This window comes from Opisthocomus hoazin, chromosome 3 (assembly GCF_030867145.1).
Source record: "Opisthocomus hoazin isolate bOpiHoa1 chromosome 3, bOpiHoa1.hap1, whole genome shotgun sequence".
NCBI classification, from domain to species: Eukaryota; Metazoa; Chordata; class Aves; order Opisthocomiformes; family Opisthocomidae; genus Opisthocomus; species Opisthocomus hoazin.
Genome location: NC_134416.1, coordinates 31,078,597 through 31,103,566, shown reverse-complemented (window position 1 = coordinate 31,103,566; position 24,970 = coordinate 31,078,597). Strand labels below are relative to the sequence as shown.

Below are 24,970 nucleotides of genomic sequence, written 5' to 3'. Positions count from 1 at the left end.
TTACATGAGAGAAGTACTAACCCCCCATTATTAGTAAGAGCTATTGCTGCTCTTCAAACAAACAGATTATCCCATACATTGCAGATGACAAATTACTAAAGATACATGCTCTTTAAAACTCACTTTTGTTACTAAAACACAGTTGCAGGGGTAAAAAGAAATACTAACACAGAAATAAGATTTATTGCTTAGATTTCTTTTACCCTTTTATATTACATACAGTTGCTATACAATACTGATTTTCAGAATTCTCTCATCATTCTTTAAAAAGACAGGCATATTTATTATCTAAACAAAAAAAATAGTCGTCAGAAATGTAAAAAATTACATCAAAGCGGAAAAATGCTTTTGAACTGTGTTTACTGAAGGGTTATTTTATTTCTCAATTAATGTTTGTCATTAAATGAAACTAGCATTTGTGTATGCTTTATCAACAAAAAAATGAAAACCTTTTCTGAATTATTTATAGTAGATCAGCTTAACTTTATAACCAGTATTCTTTCCTTTTTTTCCTGCTGCATATTGCTGTTCTTTGACTATTTTGGTCTCCAGGCACCCGTTATTAAACATCACCATATTTTATTACCCCGAAACACCTGTAAAGCAAGAGACTGGTCATGTTTTTATTAGATATACAAAGTATAAACCTTAAAACAAACTACATTCTGCAACCTCCTAGAATACAGTTTGTGATTTTTTTCTTACTTCTAAGCCTGTTTATTCCAGAAACCGTATAAAACCACTCCCTCTAGCATATTCCCACATCCTCAAGCTTATGCACTTATTGGAAAAAGTGATTCTGCAGAATGCTGACATCACATGAGTACAACATAGTACTATATATATAACCTTTGCAAGCCACAGGGTGCTCTCTATAGGTGATAATGGGAAAATTTACAGTATGAGACCACAAGCGCATAAGTCAGAGGACCACATGACTTCTGTGTGGTAACCCTGAAACCAGAAGAGGACCGTCTCTGACTGCTTGCCCTAGCAGGTCCTTATAGAGCTTGCCATTGCCTCCAATACCCACTCCTGTTAGGGCTGCAGAACCCTGAACCTAGTATGGAACAGCCCCTTTAAGTTTTTTCTCTATGATTGCCAATCTCACCTTCTGCTTAGCCTCAATGCTGTCTAGTGATATTCTTGTCTATCGCTTCCCCTTCCAGATTTTTGGTTACTAAAAACTGTAGCCAAAGTACAGCAGGGCTGAGTGGACATAATAGACCTCTTCTTCTGATTTCTGATACTGCCACAAAAGATTCTCCATGTTCAAATAAAAGTTCATAAACAGAAGCCCCACATTTTTCAGCGGTGTCCTCACTGGCAACTGCATGTATGTAAGCCATACAGAACTTGAGACCAATTTCTCTCAAGGTAAAGCTGATAGATAGGAACTGGAGATCAGTGCATTTCTTGAAAAAAGTCTGAGGAGATACAAGTCAGGCAACCTCTGATCTCAGAACCACCAGGCCAAATTTAAATCCCAGTCTACCCACCAAAACCCATGATACTGATGTATGTCTTTTGTCTTAGCTGTATAATTACGAAGGAGTTAAAAGAGTTCATAAACACATCTTTTTTGGTTTTAGAGAAGACTTTTTTTTTCAGAATAATATTTAGGCATGAAACAATGCAGAAATCCAGGTACCAATATGTGACTGACACTGTCACATATTTTCTGGACAGAAGGCATGTGGGACATCTTTTCACTATTTCATCACACAGAGAACAAAAGTTCCCCTTATCTAGAAAAAGACTACTAAATCACAAAAAAATCTCTGCTGATACTCTGAAGCACTCCAGACAGAAAATAAGAACAAGCAGAATCCCTGTGCTCAATTACGAAATAGTAAAAAATCGAATGTTAAAGCCTTGCAGCTCAGGTAGGGATAGCATGATCTATTGCTGGAGGCCTAAACTCCACTACAGGAGGAGGGCAGACCTCCGGGTGGAGTTTTCATTTTTGATGATCTAACTGCAGCCTTCTAAGCCAGCTGGCCATTACATTTATTTTCCATTGGATTTGACAGGTCTGGTCTGCCTCCAAGGCTGCACACAGAACAGCCTGAGTATCATGGATCTGAAAACCTCATTATGAATGTGTAAAAAATCCAGATACGGTAACACAAACACCAGCAAGTGTTGGACAGCTGAGGAAATGTGCTGAATGATTCTGATGCCCACGCTGATTTTATAGGGACTAAGAGCAAGTTACTTCCAATTCAGCCTTCATGTAACGCCAGAGCCAGGCCTTTTATCCTCTCCTGAACATACATAGCTTGGGAAAAGTTGTTATTCATCTGCCTTAAAATGATCTACTGTTTCACAAATATTGCACTTACACTCCTGTAAATCCTTGCAGCTACTGCTGTCAATAAATCTCTTTTGATTTCTACAAACTGTTACTTGTAAAAAGAAAAAAAAAAAAGAAAAAATGTATAGTTTCATTTGCTTTATTTCTAAAATGTGCAAAGAAAAGGCATAGATGAGAGCTCGTTGTTGCATTTTCCCTTTAGGACACAGCATAAGTGGACACACGGAAAAGTAGAAAACGCAGCATTACCATGAAAACTTGCTGGAAACATTGTTACAGATTGATTAAGTGGCTGCTGAGGTTATATGTTGTAAAAAAAAAAAAAAAGGAAATAAAGAAAAATCACATTTCCTGATATAAAGTTTCTTCCTTTGTCATCATGATCATACGGAAGACAGAGGACATCAGAAATGGGTTCTTTTGGACTTGGTTTTCAGCTACTAGCCTGCTTTTTCAATCTTCTACGTACAGGAGTCCTACACTGGACATAAATGTCATTTACAGAGCTTTGGATCCTTTTAGCACAGAAGAAGGTAGAGAAATAGTTGTTCATGAGTTGCATTAAATTTCATATTGTCCCAAAGCAATTTCGTCTTTCTTCTGTATGCTCTTAGCAGGAGGGGAAAATGGCTCAGAATGCACAAGCCCTTGTCCTCTGCCTTGGGAAGCCACACCTTTAAACAGAGGGAGGCTGTTTTCTCCTTTCTTTACGGTTGCTTCGGTCTCTTTCCGTCTCCTGGTTGCTTTAGCATCCCTTATGCACTCTGCTGTTAGTTATTTGATCCACATTTCTTCTTATTCTGTGTAACCCCTGCAAAGAATGTGGCTTCTGAGCTCATGTACAAAGGGTTTTTAAACTCCTTATTAGGAAAATGTGTGACATAGTGGTCTGACACCACTTTGCCAAAGATATTAATCACAATGTCTGATTTTGGCTCTTGCAGTGATGTTTGGGTAGATAACTGACGTCAGTTTCCTCATCTGTATATGTATGATAGGCTAAAAAAAGCATCCTAGAAGATTTCCATTTGACAAAGTAAGAATGCATACTTTTGTCACAGGTCTGTTGAAGTTTCACAAGGCTGGAATCGTACAAACATACTAGTATCAACAAGCATGAAGTATTGTGACTTGCCTTTAATCACACAGACCAAATTATCAAACCTCCTACTTATGCCTGAGCTAGTATATATAAGGAAGCCTGGAGCAAGAACTTTTGGATACATATTATGATGCCTTAACGACTTTACCACCAAACCAAGATAACTCCTACAGCATGTGATGGATCCATAGGAATCACCAGGGATGGTGTGCTTTTACTGAATGGGATGTTGAAACAAAGTGCAAGCATGTCTTAGAACATGAAAGCGGTACAGACTGGAGACTTAAAAAGAATGATAAGACTGTGACAGAGTGATTGAAAAGTCTGTCTGGAGTGATGACTAATATTTTCTAGCATATGAATGCAAGGTTTCAATAAACGTCCTATAAAGTGCTACAGAAAATGCAGCAGAGATAATGCTTTTACACAGCATTATTATCGTTGTAAGAATTTGTTTGTCGTTGTTTGTCAAGCATTTCGAACAACGGCACATTTATATGCAGTAATAATAAAATACAGTCATATTTAGCTGCTAGGCAACTATGAAAGAATGTAAGGCTCTTCCTCCAGACTACCACCACAACTTCACTTCGTCTTGACACCCCATATTTCTTCCTATGCACTTGGGAATCATGGACACCTAAGTTTTTGTTCCACTATTTTAATTGCTGTACTAGTTTTGGCTGAGATAGATAGTGTAAATTTTCTGCATACTAGTTTGCTTCATGCTATGTTTTGAATTTGTGATGAAAACAGTGTTGATAACATAGGGAAGCTCTAATTATTGCTAGTTATTACTATATTTAGTTATTACACAGCATCAAAGTTTTCTCTGCTTTTTACACTGCCCCACCAGCGAGCCCACAGGTGCACAAAAAGTAGGGAACAGCTGACCTAAACAGACCAAAGGGGTATTTCATACCATATGTCATCATGCTCAGCAATAAAAGCCAAGGGAAGAAAGAGAGGGCGTGACACTCGGAGTGATGGCGCTTGTCTTCCCAAGTACCCGTTAGGCATGACAAAGCCCTGCTTTCCTGGAGATGACCGAACACCTGCCTGCCGATGGGAAGTAGTGAATGAATTCCTTATTTTGCTTTGCTTGCATGAACAGCTTTTGCTTTACCTATTAAACTGTCTTTATCTCAGCCTACAAGTTTAGTTTTCTCACTTTTACCCTTCTGATTCTCTCCCCCATCCAAGTGGGGGGAAAGAGAGCCAGCGGCTGTGTGCATCATTTGATATTTTGTTGTATTTTAACATTTTCTAAATAAAATAAAAGAAGTAAGTCTTAATGACTTAAAGCTACTTTGCCAAGCAGACAAGAAACATTTCTGGAAAATTATCAGCCACATTATCATCCTGCAAGCAATACTCTCCTGAATTACAGTTATCCCATACTCTACAGTGCTCATCCAATAGCACTGATGTTAGCAAGAGCTAACCCCGTAAGTGAAAAGTAAGCAATATGAAACATTCTAGCTGGTGACAGGGGATTCCATGGCTTCAGACATAGTCCCCTCGCACTTGAACTGAACGCTTTGCAAGAGAAGTGCTCCAGCTGAAACCATGGCCACTCACAGGTCAGAGTAAAACTCCCATTAATTTCAGTCAGGACACAATTTCACTGTAGGAGTTTCATTGTCGCTAGTCTTGCTGTATTTTCAATACCCTTTCTTTTACTTAGAATAAAGAAGTGAAGTTAAAAAGCAGAGAGGAAGCACCATATGTTTTATGGTAATAACTATATTTACATAAAGAACAAGGGAGGATCTGAAGAGCTGCAGTCCAGTAACTCTGACTTCACTTTCAGGACAGAAATTGGAAATGCTTGCTATGGCCTGATTTACAAACCTTTAAAGCTGTATGTTGTGTAGACCAGCCAGAGTAACCCAAACTCATAAAAAAACTGCACATGACAAATTTACTGCATGGATTGCTGATACGACAGACAATAAATGTGACACGACGAACAATTTATTTATCTCGATTTCAAATCAGTTAATGCTGCATCACACAGCAGTTTCACCTACAAGGTCAGACATCAGAAAACTTGCTCATACAGATTAAGAAGTGGCTTAGAAAACAAGAATGGAAGGTGTCAGATCAAGAGAAAACATTTGATTTGTGTAGGAGTAATAAGCACAATAGATATCAAGAGCTTGATTTTGCGTACACAGTTTATACTGAAGACAGTATTTCACAGGGTATCAGAGAAGGCTAATAAAATCAATGATAAAAAGCCACTCTGGACTTTCTCCTTTTCAAGAAACTGACTTTAACTTCTCCAAAAACAGTTCTCAAAAGCATGCTTCCTCAGATCAAGGCTAAAGTCCTCTGCTATGTAGCAGGCCGAGCTTTCTAAACAGAAATGCAAAGGAAAAAGCAGAAGGCGGCTCATTTTTCCCTCTCTCAGTACTATTCTGAATGTGGTCTTAAAGGGTAATAGTGCTAGATCATTGCTACTAGAGGAGTTCAGAGGGCTGCTAGTACATAACACAGCTGATTATCCCAGCTCAGTTCCCAAAAATGCAGTTCAAATCAATTCTCGGTGGCATTTTTCCTTGACAGACCCAGGAAGTACCAAGCAATGAAGGAGCCTTAGAAAGCTCTCTTGACATACCTCACCTTCAGCACAGGAGATGCCAAGCACTGGTTCCTTCTTTTGCCTGAATCATATCCCAGATAAATACCAGCATACAACTATCCACATTCTACAAAGGGGCCTTGCTTTCTCACCAAAGAGGACATGTTTTCCAGCAAAATTTCATCCAGTGTGAGACCCTACACAGAGATACGGACCTGACTGTGAGGCAACACCAGCGCATTTGCATCATCCACAATCCGCAGCCTTAATGGAAGTTTGTAACATGCAGCTGCAAACATATAAACTGCAGGGAAGCATTTCATGACAGCCAACTGCATAGGTCATAATCAGAGGTAATAATTAATGTTTCTGCGTCAGTTGACTCTATTCTCTCACCTGGAGACTTGGGTGCTGCTTTCTCCAGCTCAGGTTTGATCAATTTTAGCACAGCACTGGGTAACCTGCCCTGACACTAACCATTCTAGAGACAATGATGGGAAAAGCATGTCTGTCTCCTCAATAGTCAGTTAATGTAATTCAAACTTACAACCAGGAAAAACATGATCGTAAGAAAGCAGAGAATCAAAAGAAATACAATGCAGGACAGACAAAGTGTTGAATCTCAATCTAATGTCTGCAACAAACAGCAATAAAGTTATTTCAGGCATTTGAAGGCACACATTCTGGACCGTAAATCAAACCTGGCTGAGCCCTGGCCTAACATACCAGTATGACCCTACTGCAGACAGATACTAAATAAAGCCCTGATCCTCAAGTCTCTAAATCTGGTTAAACTCTCCTTCTACCATAGAAGTGCGTGGGGCTAACCTTTGTCTGTAGTCCCTGGATGATGCAGTTCCAAAGAAAATATTGATATGCAAGAACAAAGAAACAACAGAACAATCAGGTTTCCAACAGTGTCTGTCATCAAAACTTTTTGAGAGAAACTGCAACGAATGGTAACAAGGACACAGATGTTCTGGACCCTTACCCCTCACATCTCATCTCAGCAGAGTGAATCACCAAGGACAAATCGGGATCCGTTCATTTAAAAACACCCACAAAAAAGACTGGTCATGTCTAAATTAAATATGCCCGAGACCACTCTCCAGCACAAAAAAATTACTGGCACAACAGCTCACGTCCATACTGTTAAACACACAGAATGCCTGAATTCAAATCCTTCAGGTGGCTGTCTGTGGTCAGTAAGAGTGCTAGGTGGTACATACTGAAGCCACGCCTCAAACAATTTAACTGCACGGACAGATGAAGACTTCTCTGGCATTGCTTAGCTTACAACATAGACAGAGTTACTCTGATACTGAATTATACACTTTTTAAAACATGAAATGTTACCTTGAAACTTAAATCCCACAAGTTAACTTGTCGTTAGCTTGGTATGTTGCGTCAAGCGAATCAACAGGTGAAAGACACAGAAGTCCCACATGATACGAAAATTCATCCAAACCTTTTCAGTTTACCATCTGTGCTGGAAATTTCTCAACATACTTAAAGATACTCAAGACTTATAACACTTTCAGTTAGTCTGTAATGCAGCAATTTAAATGGTATTGATACTTTTACATAGAGCTCTCCAGAAAACCTGCAAAAAGTTACATTATTTTAACATATTATACATAAACACAGTCAGATCTCTTTCAAAAGTCTTTCAGTAATGTGTTCATTCAGCATAAACCCATGTGGTGTAACTTGAAACTCGCAGTGAGCTCAAGGGATACCTTCTTGTACAGACTCTGCTTCATCTTATATAAGACAAGGGTTTTATGGTCATCTGGGACTGCACTTCAAATGTTTTTTTGTCTCCAACATTAATGTGATTAGGGCTTCACATCCAAGCTGAACATAGTAAGTTAAATTCATTCCACTAGCCTTAGAGAGACCCTTTGTGGGACTATAGCTCAAAAGCTGAATCTAACCCTATTAATACAAGCAAAGAGCAATGCCTGGGGATTACCTCCTCTGTTCTTTCAAAACCGAGAGCCACACTATCCACTGCATTTATCTGACATATAACAGTGTGTATCTGTTTAGCTCTTACTTTGAAGTTCATGACTTGCTGTCTCCATTCCACTCAAGCAATGTTTTCTGAATTGTAGGAAAGAAATCATAGAATCATAGAGTGGTTTGGGTTGGAAGGGACCTTATAGACCACCTAGTTTCAACTCCCCTGCCACGAGCAGGGACATCTTCCACTAGACCAGGCTGCTCAAAGCCCCATTCAACCTGGCCTTCAACACTTCCAGGGGGGATTCTGCGCTCCCCAGTTCAAGAAAGATGAGGAGCTACTGGAGAGAGTCCAGCGGAGGGCTACAAGGATGGTGAGGGGACTGGAACATCTCTCCTACAAGGAGAGGCTGAAGGAGCTGGGCTTGTTTAGGCTGAAGAAGAGAAGGCTGAGAGGGGACCTTATAAATGCTTACAAATATCTGAAGGGTGGGTGTCAGGAGGATGGGGCCAAGCTCTTTTCAGTGGTGCCCAGCGACAGCACAAGGGGCAATGGGCACAAACTGAAGCAGAGGAAGTTCCGTCTGAACATGAGGAAGAACTTCTTCCCTCTGAGGGTGACGGAGCACTGGAACAGGCTGCCCAGGGAGGTTGTGGAGTCTCCTCCTCTGGAGATACTCAGGACCCGCCTGGACAAGGTCCTCTACAACCTACTGTAGGTGACCCTGCTTCGGCAGGAGGGTTGGACTAGATGACCCACAGAGGTCCCTTCCAACCCCTACCATTCTGTGATTCTGTGATTCTGTGATTCTGTGATTCTCTGGGCAACCTGTTCCAGTGCCTCACAACCCTCATAGTAAAGAATTTCTTCCTTATGTCTAATCTATTTCTACCCTCCTTCAGCTTGAAGCCATTACCCCTTGTTCTATCATTACACACCCTTGTGAAAAGTCCCTCTACATCCTTCCTGTAGGCTCCCTTCAGGTACTGAAAGGCTGCTCTAAGGTCTCCCCGCAGCCTTCTCTTCTCCAGGCTGAACAGCCCCAACTCTCTCGGTCTTTCCTCATAGGAAAGGTGTTCCATCCCTCTGATAATTTTTGTGGCCCTCCTCTATGGTGGCTGATTTAAAATACCCCACTTTATAGACATACATGGTTAAAATAATGTTGAACTCCCTATTTGCCTTCTTGAACAAGCAGAATCCCTGTTGCCAAGTCTTCCAAAGGCCCCTCATTCCCCTGATTTTCAACTCCTCACTCGTGCATGACGTGAATCACTATGTGAATTCTGAAGTTTAAATTTATATTGTTCAGCAGTCAACTGTATCATGTCATGTCGTCCCCTCTCCAATCAATATCCATTGAATATGTATCAATCACTGGCATTTTTCTCATGAAAATATTATCTAAGCCGTCAGCTACTAAGTAGTCCTGTCTTCTTAAATTTCATGTATCTCAATCAAAGTAAAACAAAATAAACCAAGAAAATACAAGAATATAATAAGAAAGAGAAAAGACATCTGATTATATAGGAGGAGGGAGGATTTATATTATCTAAATATTCATCAAAAAATTCATTTATATTATATAAATACTATTATCTAAATTAACCTCCTTAGTTCAAAAATTATTGTTAGTTTATGACTAGAAGTACATGTCACCACTGATACTGGTATTTTAATATACTGCTTTTGGAGGTCTAATCTTGAACCTCTAGGACAATGGTCCTACCTCACTACAACTCTGTCTCTCACAGATGCTACACAATACCAAGTCAAGAGTACAAAATCACAAACCTAGTTTAAAAGCAGTAAAATCTGTGCTTTTCTCCTATCAGAGAAATCATAGTTCCTGTAAAAATAAAAGCTAAATTTCTAGAAAACTACCTACTCCTTGGTGCTGCAAACAATCACTAGCTAACTTCTAGAACCAAACTTCAGCTTCTCCCATGGTCAAGCAAATAGGGATGCACAAGGCCAGCCAGTTAGCCACTGTTAAACAGTTTAATGGTGTTATGCAAACTGTATAATGTTAGTAGTCATCACAGAGTGAAAAACAGTGTTTGTCAGAGGCTAGAAGTACTTTGACCTTTTGAAGTGGCAAGTTTTAACAGCAGCAAAAATAGCAGTAAATACAATTTTGAAGACAATCAAAACTGAAAAGAGATATCAAGTGAGCACTGTGGCTAGTGCTAGACAGGATTCATCTTAAAGCTTTGGTACGATTCATGAAGACTTGGCTTGCTGGATGTAATGAAAGTATTCAGTTTCTTCTTTAATGGTGAATTTCTTATTCTTATTTCAGGAAAAAAAAAAAATGTGAGCTCAAGAAGTGGAAGACAACCAAAAATATTCCAAAAGCTCTTTTATGATTTTCAAACCAGTCTGGATGATACCACAGGCCTTATTCACAATTGTCAGTATTGAATTAAATGTTATTGGAAAAAGAGACTTTTGTACACGGTGTCTTAATAGAGTAAGTGACAAAAAGCAATGAAGCAGAGAACTCAATTGATGCAATATAGTCCACATTTTTGGTCTAATGCAATAGCTATAGAGTTCTTAAGGTAGACAGACTAATGCAGAAGAATAAACACTACAGTCAATGGCTGTCAGTAGAGCCATCGGCCTTTCTGAATGAGGAAAATTACTGTTAGACTGAGGGTATAGGACAAGGAAGGAATCCAGTCTTTTATTTCTGATGAGAGAAGTTATACCATGTAAGCCATTTCATTAAATAGTATGATCCCATCGCAAAAGAAGTTAACTTTTTCTTCCCTACATCACCTCTCCTACTATTCTTTCTGGAAAGTGGTTCAAGACTAGCACTCCTGTAATGATTTTACACTGTCTGTGCATAAACTGAATCTTATAGTTGAAACAAAGTTTATCTCCACTTCTTTTTGTACCAATTTTATCCCTTATGTACAGGTTAAGCCTATGGATTTCCATACCAATGTTTATCTTATGTATTAAATATATACATAATCTTAATATTCTCAGTTAAAATGTTTGGCAATTCAGTGCTTTTGAAACAGCTTGAAGCAAAACCTTGGACCCAATGAAATTAATGGCACAATCTGACCAATTCCATGAAGAATCTCATTGAAGTTTTCCAGACAAGACTACTAGACACACATATCTTATTAGGATAGTAAGTACATAAGTATACAAACAACAGTTATGTGAAAGCAAATAGATGAAATACGGGTGGATTCCCTTCTTCTTCTAAATAGTTTCTTCTTATCACTGAAACATGAGTAGTGTATGAGCTCCAAAAAAAGAAAGCATACAGTAAAGTGTATTTATACTCTCAATTTCTATATAAATCTGAAGGATGTTGACTTCTTTAAACAGCTCTGTGAATTCTTTGTTCCAAGGGAAAAAAAATAACCAATTTTATTTTTTTTTATTAGATACTTTACCAAACACCATTACACAATTTTCAACTACACATGTAGCTATTTCATTTGTAAAAACAAGTTAACAACTACAAAACCCTTGCATTGTAGGACATTTAAAGCTAAAAGTCCCACTCTGTCCTTTTCTCGCTATCATGCTAAAGCTAATAGGCATGATAAATTTCTCTGCTGTATTAGAGTTGTAACATGAGAAAGGCTATAGTTGCTGTACGCTCTCCTGTCCTTAGTCACTCATATCTATAAAAAAAAAAAAAATCACAGAACATATTGTTCTAACATTTAGCTTAGTTTCACCTTAGGAATCATTTCCTTTGCTGCTGAAAATTTAGAGAAGGAAGGGAATATTCATAAAGATATTCAAAAAAAAAACCAACTTCTAATGAAACAGAATCCTTCTTCTGAGCAAAGCTGAAGAAAGAACACATTTCCATAGAATACAAATCTTTCGGTCCAAATTAAATTGACATCACCTCCTCAGAAAGATCTTGCATGTAGAGAAAAATTCTCTAATATCTCAGCGGAAAAGGCATCTAAGCAATTAATCTATGAAGAACAATGACTCTATCTTTATCTGACTGCTGGGACAAAAAGTGAATTCTCTTGGCATCCAGGAAAAATGATGGGATTATTCACAAAAGAACTAAAATACTGGTTTTTCTCTAAATGAGCCTGTCAGTGCAAAACAATAGAGTAGAGCTAAATATTACAAAGGAAGCTCTTCTGGAATAAAAGATTGCAGATATATCACTCTTCCTTCCCAAATGCAGACCTAAAAACCAACAACAGATCTAGTCTCTCTATAATTATCTGATAGCAGAAAACTCATTTAAATAGTACACCAGGTAGCATACTCAGGTATTTCAAATTTTGGACTTATAAATAAGTATATAAGCAAACACATAAACATAAGCTGGCCAATAGCACTCTTATTCTGACCCAGTTAATTTCACAGCTCTGAAGACCTCAAGCAAGCAGTGTAAATAAAATCAATGAAATTACATACCTGCCTACATTGAGATCTAAATTCTGGTATTAACACAGAAATGTAAATTTCTGTTGAATTAATCCACATGTTAGTTTACATAACAAAAGTACTTGAAAATATAGCTAATTATTCCTGAGGGCCTAGGGCTCTTACCCAAAGAAATTATTCAAATCTCATTTTCATTTTTATCTTCTTGGGGATTGTCTATCAGACAATAGACATTTAGCGAGCTTATTCTTCTAAAATATATTGTCTAATTACTTACTTTTTATAAAAATGCTTAACACTCTGTTCTCTCCTTTGAAGAGCAACAAATAGCTGTTTAGAGGTTTGTATGATTACAAAGGAAAGACAGCCTTTAAAATCATCTATGATAAGGCGCCATGTAACAGTCAGAATCGCTAAGTTTATAAAACGTGCCAGAAGTATTCACTGTAAGTTAGGCAATATCTTTCACACGGATTTAAACAGACCCAGGTCTGGTCTTAAGGTTGAAGGCAAAACCGCCTTGTTGTCAGTGAACAAATGTTGTGTTCTTTATAGCCCTAACTAAATATTTAAAATACTTGAGATCTAAAGATGTAAGAAAGTGTTAGCCTCTTGCGCTAAGGGATAAAAGTATTTAACAATGTGCAGGGCACCACAGTGACACAGTAAAAACTGTAGTACTGTAAAAATGGAGTTCTCTTGGTTTTGTCAGAAGTACAGGCATCTGGTGTGATCTGAGATGATCTACATTACTCAAGGGATGACAGACATCTCATCAGACCTTTAGGAAGCCCATGTTTTCCTGGAACATTATCTAGAGGCCAAGCAAGATAGACCACAGAGCCTAAACAGCACCGGGTACCCAGATGAGCGTAATGAATTCCCCCTGCAGAGGAAAGCAATTTAACCCCAAATGACAACATCTGAATGCCAGTGTCTGCTTGGGGGAGCCCCATAGATTTGTGTGTTTCGACACCCTCCACCATCACTTAAAATTGGGAACAGGATGCAGTTACCTAAACAGAAGTGTCTAGTGTCCTCCAAGATGACTTAGGACACACAGTCTGGCTTTCTGTTGCCAGCCTGAAAAGATGAGGCTTTCATAGGTCCCAGGTTATTCCTGCCAGCCTTGTGCATATCTCAGCCAAGAGCACCTTAAATGGTGCTGGATGCCTACACGTAAGCAACTGAATCACGCTAGTCATTACTAACCGCAGAGTCCGGAAAAAAGATTCAGCTCACTCTCATACAGATATTAACTGGTTGGTTAGCTGAATTAGTCTGTCTGTTTCATTGACTTCACCAAGCAGACTGTTATTAATATATAGGAAACATGTACAGCACATTTGAGCACCTAAATTTAAGTACTGTTCTCTCAAACTTAATCCTTTTCCCAATCCAACCCCGCAGCTTGCACACTTGCTGGAAAATACATCACATGCAAATCATCCTGCACAAATCTCATCAGGATGTATATCAGCAAACAAACTCAACCTTCCCACATAAAATATCTTAAGATCCTTGTTTCCCAAGAGTTACATAATTTGCAATAGACATTATGATAGCTCATACATGTCAGTGTCATGAACATCTTTAAGTCTGTATTTGTGACCACACTAATGATGTAATATGTGAAATTCCAAAAAAATATTTTTTTTTTTAACAAAGTATAATACCTAGATATCCGTAACACTCCTACTAATATCCATTTTTATTCACCAGGCAGTAATACTTAAATACAACAAGGCATAGTGCTTTATGAAAATCATCATAAACTAGTCAAGCCCTCCTGAGACCGTGTCAGCAATCCATACATATCTACTTGTCTTTCAAAATCAGGCAGCGTTAGTCCCTTCCAACTGCGCTAAGGACTTCAAATGGAATGAAAATTTAAATCAATCCTTCATTTCTCTCTGCCCCTCCTGTATTTTTCATTCTGTAAAGTCAAACAAATACACTGAATTACCAATCAGTGCATGCCATCTATGCTCATAAACAGCTGCTGTCATCCTGGATTATAGAACAGACATCACTTTCTCTCAGAAATTGCCTAACCTGAGCCAACTTCAAACTTTTGCCAGTAGCCAAAGGAAAAGTCTATTGAAAAGAATTCTTCCATTGTAGTTTTCCCCACTGTACTTTTACCAATTTTTTTTCAATTCCAATTTTGGAAGTCTCGCCACTGTGGATTTTAAAACTCGACTTGACAAAACTCCAACAAATATACAATAGTTAGCAATCCTTCAAGGGTAGAGAAACTGGCTCTTGGTATGTCTTTCCTATCTGCAATATCTCTGATTCTGTGGTTCAATAATGATCAATGATTTTCCTTGGCTGCAAGCAATGGTTTGTAGGAAGACAAGCTGAGGGAAAAGACAAAAAAAAAGAAGAAATAAAAAGGTGAAAACAGGAGATAAGAAAAAAGAATCAAAGAAAAGAAAATCAAGGAGCAAAGCTGAAAGAAGAAAGGAAAGTCATAAGATGAACTCATGGTTCAGGAACCCTGAAGAACAAGATGCACTTTCCACTTCTGTCATACTTAACATGCCCGCGTAGCAAATCTCTTATTTCCCCTGCGCCTCATCCTCCCACCATTAAGTTTTTAACATCCAGGAGTATGTGAGCAGCGTGTCTGCCTGTTAGTGGTGTCTAATAAAAAACATTAATACCTGGGGCAGTGAAAGGCCAACCTTTTAGTGTATTTCATAAAAATCCACAGATACGCAAACAAAAAAGGAGAAGCTTAGGTACTGTGATGATAGGGCAATATGAATGTTTGTGGAACAATTGCATAATATTTACAGTCTGATCCAAAATTCAATTTGTTTGTTAAGACTTTTACATTTATTTAAATATATTTTGAAGCAAACTATTTGTTTTTATATTTGGCTAACAAAAATCATCTTATTCAAACTTTCATTCTGAAAGAGAATGTGATGTTCTCTATATTCATTCATCTAATCACACCCTTCACATAATTCTACTGACAATGTTCTCTATCAAGTTTTGGCACCTACATTTTAAAAAAAACTAAACTAAACTAAACAAGCCACCAGGGTTTGAAGTGTTACAGACATGTTTTTCATCTTTTCTGCTCCAGTACTCATCTCCTGAACATATTCACTACTTGAATGATTACACAGATGATCAAATTAAAATGCTGTATTTACATTTTATGATAACCCTCTACCACTCTTTATGAAAAAAAGTGAAACAGTCATGAGACAAATAAATGATGAAGATGTATTCCTTCCTCTTTTACATCACCTCTATTGTTCTTGACGTGTATTGGAAAAAGCAGCAAATACTCTTGAATTAGCCCAATTCACATTTGTGCAAGCTAGGTTACAAAGATGGATAAGCTATGTGATTGATATGAAGACTCATGATGGAACTGGGCACACAACCCAGATCTCCAGCCCATCAGCACAGTGCCTCAGTCACTTACTCACATCACCTCCTTTTTCCTACATGTTTAAAAATACATGCAACAGAGAAAGAGATAAAAAAGACCTTTCCAAAGCTGACATTCCAGGTATGAGTAACAAAGGACAGAGGTATCAGAATCCATCACTTCATAATCAATAAGGAAAACTGTAAAATGGACCACAGTCTTGGGTTGTGGGGGGGGATTTATTTTTTTAAATACACAGAAGCAATGAGATGAAAAAAAAGCCTCACTTGCAAGACCAAAATCATGCTGTACAGTTAGCAATATAATACTATTACTTTGAGTAATAATAGTAGATTTTATTGTGTGGAAGACAGATCATTTATTTTACTTGCAATTAAATGTATTCTTACTATTCTGTACAGCATGTAAACCACAACATGTAGACAAACACAATCTGTCAATTTCTCACCAAAGACAGTGGATCAAAACGATTTCCTAGAAGAGCATCACACAACCAACATCTGAGGTAAGAAAGAAAAATATAACAGGATCATCACCTTCAGATCCGGATACAGAACAAGAAGGAAGCAATATCCTCTTTGGTACACTTTGTAAATATCCACCAATACATTTAAAGGAAGTATGTTCCTTCCTATTGAAAGGGATGCTTGCTTTCCTGGTTTGCTATCTATGTTTTAAAGAAATTGATAATTTTCTGTCTGCCTTTCAGCTGGTAATTTTCTCGAAAAGGTACGCCTCCCCCTCACCAACCTGTATTTCACACTTGTAAGTGGAGATGTGATTACATGTCAGCAAAAATGAACAGGACCAATGAAATAAAACAACTGTTTCTCTACAAGATCATGACAAAAAACATTATAAAGATCAGATTTTCTGAGGTTAGCATTACTTTTCAAATTATCTCTACAACCGTCAAACCAGTTCGTTCAGCACATGGTTTATCAGGCATGATGGTGTTGGGGTGATGGTTGGACTTGACGACCTTAGAGGTCTTTTCCAACCTTCATTTTTCTATGATTCTATGATTCAGTTCATTCATTCATTCATGTATTACAGACATGCCATGTGACTGGGAAAAGCTGATGAAAATCGATATGGATTCGTCTGACAGCAGTTACTTTGTCCCCCATAATCACGGCCTGGTACGAAGAGTACTGGAGAGTTAATACAACCAGAAGCTCAAGGGGGAAGGCGTCAGTCCTGGAGAGACATTCTTTCCCCAATCTCCGAGCCATCTGTTAGAGAGGCAAAGCCACTGCTACCAAGAGGTAGCAGCAGAGAGACAAATCTACTTCCATCCTGGCCCTACAGTGACAGATGCTCTTTTAAGGTGCAGCCATAAGGAATCTGTTCCATTATTCCTCCCAATGTACAGAGACATCTTGCACGAATACACAACTGTCCCATTCTGCACTGCTATTCCACGCAAGGGTCAATCACAATACGATCCATAACGAATTAATACAAGAAGCAAATATTTTCATCCACAGTCACAAAAAAATTGTCAAATAATATGTTTTATGAATGTTTTCTCACAGTGTCATAAAAACTGCTATTGTTCTACAGAGAGAAAGCATCAAGTAATTTTAACGTTCTACAGAGCTATTGTGATTCATTGCTTCAGCTGCACATCTCCTGTCACAGCAGTTTTAATCCCAGAATTTTAAACCTCTTTCCCAATACCGGGTTCAAGCCTCAGCACTTGAGATTGGATTGCCTAACGCTAAATACTGAAATTAACAGGGGACAAGTTTCTTTGCACCCTGAATCCTTGCTCTTGAAATTAACAGGAGTTTTTAAACATGACAAAAACATCTGAACAAGCCCCTAAGTCAATTATGCGCTGTACTACATCAAAAGGTATGCTAGGAACATTATGGTCACAGCTGAAGTGTAGGTAATTCCTCAGCTGGTATAAACTAGCTGTTAATAAGCAGAGAAACATTTTACCTACAGTTTCGGTTAATAAGTAAAACTACAGAAATATTATTTTCTATTTCTGTAATTTATGTCAATTTTAAATTCATCACAGAAGTAAACTGTTACCACTTAATTGCTCTTACTGTACAGCAAAGATGCTTATAATGAATGATGATAAGCAGAAACATGAATGAACAGTTGCCAGGCAACCAATAAATAAAGGTTTCAAATAGCATGACCTTTCTTTAAAGGATAAAGCTCTAATCATAATCATTTTTCAAATCCATTTCAGTGCCAACTAAAATCATGTTTGCAGCACTAATCCTGGTCTTCCTCATACAAAATGAAAGCAAGTCTGTCATTTGACATATCACAGATAACCAATTAAGCAGACTCAACCTGCTCCTTCAGCTTATGGTCAACAGCATAGTTTGAGGATAGCAAACAGGTTACACAATAAAGTGGAATCCAAAACAGAGAGGTGAGAAGAATTAACCAATTTAAACAGGGTAATTAAAATAATTTTTTTAAAAAAGTTACATTGTTACTTTGAGGATCTTCAAAAAGCATCAACACAAAGTCCTCCAGAGTTTAACTCCACAAAACGATCATTCGGTAAAGTAGAAGGATGAGACAGACTTTAAAATACTGAAAACAGATGCAGTTTGAAATGTTTTAAAATCTATATAATACCACATTCTATCTTTATAAACTCTTACAACTCAGTCTTGCTGAGTGCATAAGCAGAGCTGAGGTGCCTAGAGCACGCACTGACCTTTTAGATGGATTCAAATACAACTGACAAAGAGCAGCATAAATCTTAAACCAGTTAAAGAATACAGTATACCCACTCTGAAGAAACAATGAATGGTTGCGGAGGACTTTTACACTATGCCTTCTGAATAATGGAAGCAGGAGAGCTTGGGTTTGCTCAGGGTTTTTTGGTGGGCTAATAAATCGTGTATTTATTTTAGTAACATCTCATGTCAGAAAACATTAGGAATACATGTTTTGGTAAGTTTATCTTGCACAAGGTGATTACATAAATCTATTTAACCATTTTATTTCTTTTCTTTAGTAGAACGGAGAATCACTAATAGCTGTGATGCTTAAACATTAAACAGTCAAAAATTGGCAACAGGAAAACAAGACGAACTACAATTATAAACAAATATGTCTTGCACCGAAGATCTAACATACTTTGACAACTGTGAACTCATAAGAACTGCGACCATATTTTCAATCTGTCTTTGAACAAAATACAGGCAACAGAACCCATAAACTTCCCTCCAACATTAGTAGCACAACATAATCTCATACTTTACAGCAGAAAATAGATCTGCTGGAATTTTTGTAAACAGGAATTATTGTTTAAATTACAGCAGAGAATGCACTCTGCCAACTAGCAGCCTCCACCTGTATTTCTTCATGCCAGATGAGAGCCCGTTCATTATACAGCAGGTATTTGTCTTCTGTGACTAAAGAGTGTTCTGTTGCCTATCAGACACGTAACATTCCAATTATTTTCCTTATCTGCCTTTACAGCAGGTTCTCTATGCATCTGTGTTTCTTCAGTAAGCATATAGGAAATACATCACATGATATCTATATTTTTATTGACTAATATTTCACCCACTAACCACCTCCACCACCTGATTCAATAACTCCTCTTCATCCTTCTAATAATTTCAGTTTGAACTTCTTGTTCTAACAAAAATCCAGTTAATTTAGTTGATGCCTTATGCAAGAGTGAGATTCAGAATGTAAATAACTAAGAATCATGCATACTGATTGTAACTCAAAACAATGCAGAAAATACTGTAAATTACTTTTAGGACACACGGCACTATTTGTACCAAAACCACCTTAATTGTTTCTCTATAGTTTTGATATTGCATTTTAACAAATTATAAAAACACAGTGTTGTGCTTGCAAACCTGACAACCAAGCCCACTAGTGGAAAAGTGTGTAAAGTTGATATTGGAGGGTATTTTCCCCTCCCACATGTATATTCCTTTTCAATTACCAGCGGAAGAATTAAACTGGTCTGGTTTTAAGCTTAAAAGATGCAAAGCCTATGGAAGAAAAGGTCATACATTGCCATTCAGCAGGAGCTGGAGGCTAATTGTAAAGTTTACTAACAATGAAAACAACAGGGTTCTTAGTCACTTATTACCATGCAGGAAACTGATGGTATTTTTCTGAAGTTTGGACTCCACTGTATTTTGTTCCACAATATGCGATTTAACATACCCACCTCTGAAAATGGGAGGAGAGAAAAGACTGTATTGTTTTAAACAGCTGCTCACACTAAAATAACAGTAATTTTAAGATCTCCCCTAGGGAGTCAAGTCTTTGTATTTAGCATTAGAGGAAGGAAAATAGAGCGTAACTGCCAGCTTGAGGAGAGAGATGATGAAGCACGCTTTCTCTCTAGTGTTTCCCACATCACAGATACAGTCAATGAAAATAGGTGTAAGTCTAAAAACATTTCTTTGCTCAACAGGGTTTACGCAGATTCTCAGCTCAGTAAGGGCAGGCAGTATTAGGATCTGAAGATTAATCTTCTTCTAGATTCATGCCGATCCTGTCTTCTGACCAAGGTAATCTTATTTTCCCCCTTAACAAAATAGTGACATTGTTTTTCAAATTATGTTGAATATTTCATAGTAAAATACATATACACATACTTCTTTAAATATATACATAAACTAACTGATAACATTAGATGATAAACTCACAGGATAATATCAGCTCAAATAGTACAATATTATTTGGTTTAGGAAAACATAAATATATGTAAATATAGTCTGTACAGATGATACTTGTGAAAGACCATCTATAGACACTCTGAATAACACACAAAGGAGTAATCTTGGAGCAACACCAGACATTATTACCGTAGTGAGGAACTGGGGGGGGGGGGGGTGTGTGTGAACAAAGTTGGTTGCTCTGTCATTTTCTAGTAACAAATTCTCTTCTGTGTGTTTGTTTAAATTTAAAATATTCTTTTAATAACCATTATTCCATTCACTAACTCACTGATGGACATTCTCCCCTGCTCGTGTACAGAAATAGTTGAAAATAGTAGAAAAACTCTACACTGATGGACACATTCTTCTGTTAGTGCACTTACTCATTGCAGTTACTGTTTTGGACCAATAGCTCAGCACTGAGAAGAGGGAGCTAACAGTGCATCGCCTAGTTTTTCTCATGATGCCAGAAACAAAGTCTCACAAAAATGCCACTGATAATCAGTGAACTTTGAAAATTAACACTAAAATCTTCCTATCTGTAAGACTATGTGAATCTTAAAACACCAGCATGATTACCTAAACTGTCAGCTGACAGTCATCTCTCACGCAGCTTTACCACAAAGCTCTCACTGACTCAGAGTGCAAGCGTGCCCCTCCAGAGACCCACACTCCATGACCTGAAGCCTAGATCCAGCTATAGCTGTTACATGAGACACTACATACAGGAATGCATTTCAGGATTGACAACTCAGCTATCACTGGAACCCGAGGACTTCATCCAGGTGGGTGTTTGGTTAAAAGAAATTTTACCATGGGCCAGCAAAATTATGAAGAACAGTATAACGTCCATACAAGCTTGTAAACTTCAGCTTTGTGTTCTTCTTTGAAAACGTAACATTACTATTTAGTATATTTGACCTACAGTAAAATCTCCTAAAAGTTGCCCTGGCTCACAGCCTAACCAACCTGCATTGAAACAAACAAACCAAAAAATCTAACACTGCTACAAAGATTTTGCTTATCAATCAGGAATGAACACTAAATCAGACAGATTAACAAGAGGAAATAGAAGAACTCCGCATTTTATAAAGTTCAACAGGTATTATCCGCACTTTATTTAGAGACAAGAAAGAATGAAAAAAAAAAAGAAATCTGCTATCCAACCACTCTAAGCATCTATTCAGTGACCTTTCATTCAACTAAACATACACCACTTCTTTCCTGAACCCTACTTTGCGTATTTATTCTTACCATCACAAGAAATATTTGCCATATTTTCACAATTTACTATAAAGTACAACTGTTCTATGCACTTGTGCTGACACGGAGGATTGTACAGCACAATTTATACATGCTGTTGCCAAGTCCTTTGCCTCAAATTTCCGATGCTTTTAGCCTTTGCTGTTCCAAACAAAAAGAAAGTTGAATTTTCAGCACTATACAAACAGTGTGAACATGGCAATGGCTGTTTTGGGCCAAATCTCCAGTGCATTTAGCCCAGGACCATGTCACTGACAGTGGTCACAGGCAGTGGCTTCGGGTAAAGTCCCGTATTTTAGGACAGCTCTTGAATACTAGAGTAATTCCCTGGAACACTCTCTTGGCTCCTGGCAATCTGTGGCTCAAAGACTTAAATATGAAAAGAGACTAGGAGCACTGGCATATGACAACACACTTTGTTTCAGAAGGGCTTGGAGGAAGAACAGGAGATGGTGTAACTCCAAAGGGAGAAATATGTGCCCTCATCACACACGCGCGCTACTTCATTCCACCCAGCAGGGTTTCTTGCTCCCGATATTGCCTTTGCCCTCAAAATGCGCTGTTTTCCATATGGAAGAGGCTGAAAAAACGAAAGTGTTTCCCTTCTTTCCTCATAAAATCTCCTTCTGACTGGAGTTGGCCTCCTGTTCATATTCCACTTGACTAAACCAATCTTTTTCTCCTCCCACACTAGCTCCATCTGCCGCCCGTCTCTCCAGCAGAGCCAGATGCCAGCAAAGCAGACTACTGTGGGAGGAGAAAGTTCTGTCGCTGGAATTTCTTCCCGCTACCCCGCAGGGGGACAGCCCGTGAAGCCTGGAGAAGAGACAGAGAGCGACTTCCTCTCTTCCACGCTGCCTTCCCCTGCTCGTCACCACAGAAGGCAGCTGAGGACACGAGCGAAAGAAGGCTAAAACTTCAACGTGCGCTCTGAAATTTGCGATTTTAGCATTTATATAGCCAAAGTGTCACAATTGCACTCCAGACTCGAGCACGGTACACACCACGCAAACATGTAAGAAGACATACATGCGTCCTGCCCCAAAGAGCTTACCATCAAACAGAAGCAGAGATGCACATTTGTGACAAGGAACAAATAAGAGTGACTACAGCATAGATGACAGAGAAAAAAAGACTAGGATTTATAATCGGGAGAGATCTCAATGGTGGAGTAAAAAGGCAAGCCTTTCTGGAGAGACACCAGTCATGGAAAGAAGCTATGGATGTGTGTTCTTAACATGAGAGGACTGCATGTGGCAAGGGAAACTGCCTGTAGAGAGGGAAAGACTAGAATGAAAGCAGACATCGGGAAAGGAAAAGTGATTTTTTTTTATATGTTTGAGGTGATCTTGCATAAGGCAGAGGGAGAAGAAGTACAGGTAAGAACTTCAGACAAAAAGGGAGACAGTCTAGAAACAGAGAGGCATCTGCAGGAGCAATCTCGCCAGAGACGGTAGCAAGAATGAGTGTCACTGAGTGAGAACAAGACCTCATGTAAAACAAGCAAGTGTGCATATGTGCGAGACAGGGGAAAAGACACGTACTTCATTGCTCAGAGAAAGAAATGTGGGAACGCAGGAGATGAAAGAGACCGGAAACACAGATGAGTGAGGGGGGTGTACGGGTGCAGCAGAAAGTTTGCAGTGGGGCTGACAGGACAGAAAAAAGTGAAGGAACACAGGGATCTAACATAAAACCAGAATTATGGATTAGAAGCTGAAACAGCATGTAGAAAGTAAAGAGACACATAACAAGAAAGATGAGGAAGCTGAACAGACTGGGAAAGGAAGAGGGAAATAGATCACATTGAAACAGATTAAGAAAAAGGGCTAACAGCAGAACAGAGTGACAGGAGGGAGAAAAACATAGGAAAGAACATATGCAAAGGTGGTAGTCAGTAAAAGAATGTTGGTTGATAAAAGGCACTACGTATAAACCCCAAAAGGAAAAACTGGGAGCGTATGAAAGAGTGACTGGAAGTGGGCGTCCACTGAATTCTCACTGTCACTGTCAACTCTCAGGGTTTGCCCCATCTAGCTATCCCCACATTGTGATGTTCTTTTTCACTTGGAAAAATTCTGTTTCCCGGCCCTCCACACCCTCTAACTTCTGTGCTGTAGCTGCACCTTTATGCCGTTTGTTTCACTGTTTCCAGTGGCAACTCTTTTTGTTACGCCTAAAGGGGAAAAACGACCTTACTTTGTCAAATCCCCTACCACAAAGCGACGTGCCAAAATCTCCGGCTCCCTTCCGCCAGCTCCCGTGACGCTCCTCCATTCATTCTTCTTTCAGAAGAGAAAAAAAGCAAGGCTGGGGAAATGGAGCAGCGCAGCGGGATCCCCAGCCCGGGAGGTGGCTGGGGGAGCCTGCCCCGAGCTGCGCTCACACGCCACGGCCCCGGTCCCCGCCGTGCCCGGCCGAGGGCCCCCGCTCCCCCGCTCCGCGGCCGCCGGTAACGGGATCTCCGGGCGAAACGCATCGGCGGGGCGGGGGGGCCGGGGAGGGGAGCTCGTTGCCGGCTGCCGACACAGGCGTGTGCCCGGGCTGCGGGGAGGCACGGCCGGCAGGCTGGCTGGCTACCGGGTTTTTATTCGATCTCGGGGATAGAAAGAAATGGGAGGGGGGGGTGGAGAGGGGGAAGCAGACACGCTCGACGACGGCTGATCTTACCTCCACATTGAAATACTGTTCCGCTTTGCACACTGTAGCATATAAAATCCAAACGAAGGTTTGCAAGAAAAACACCCTGGGCTGACACACGAAATCCAACCGGCTTCCAGTGCTGGATGCGAGAACGATCATAGTGAACCGCGCTTCAGTGGATGGAAGATCCCCCTCTTTCTCTCTCTCTCTTTGCCTTAAACACATACACAAACAAACCAACCCCCCCCTCCGTGTCCGTGAAGAGCCCGTAGCGCAGGTTCACCCACAGCAGGGAGAGGGAGGAGGATGAGGAGGAGGAGCAGCAGACACTTCACAGGCGGCGGCGGCAGGGTCAGCTCTCGCTCATCCTCACCGCCAGTCCCGTCAGCAGGGAATGTGGCGTCCGAGAGCAGCCGCAGCTCCTGCACGACTCCTCTCTGCCCAGCAGCAGCCACCACCTCCCCCTGTCCTTCCTCCTCCCTCCTCCCTCTTCCTCCTCTCCCCACCCCTCCCTTCCCTTCCCCAGCCTCCTCCCCCTCAGCCTCCGCCTCCTCCCGGGGAAGGCCGGCCTCGCCGCTCGGCTCGGCTCGGCTCGGCTCGGCTCGGCTCGGC

The 24,970-nt window shown here is 39.5% G+C and overlaps 1 protein-coding gene across 1 annotated transcript in view; it reads right to left on the bottom strand.

Annotated features, from left to right (window-relative positions):
- Window positions 1–24,745, bottom strand: part of MMP16 (matrix metallopeptidase 16) — a 200,528-nt gene extending 175,783 nt beyond the window's left edge. Inside the window, exon 1 of the mRNA XM_009945590.2 lies at window positions 24,386–24,745. Within this exon, the coding sequence (XP_009943892.2) occupies window positions 24,386–24,583 (198 nt within the window). The 5' untranslated portion in view covers window positions 24,584–24,745. The remainder of the gene's footprint in view (window positions 1–24,385) is intronic.
- Between the last annotated feature and the right edge of the window lie 225 nt (window positions 24,746–24,970).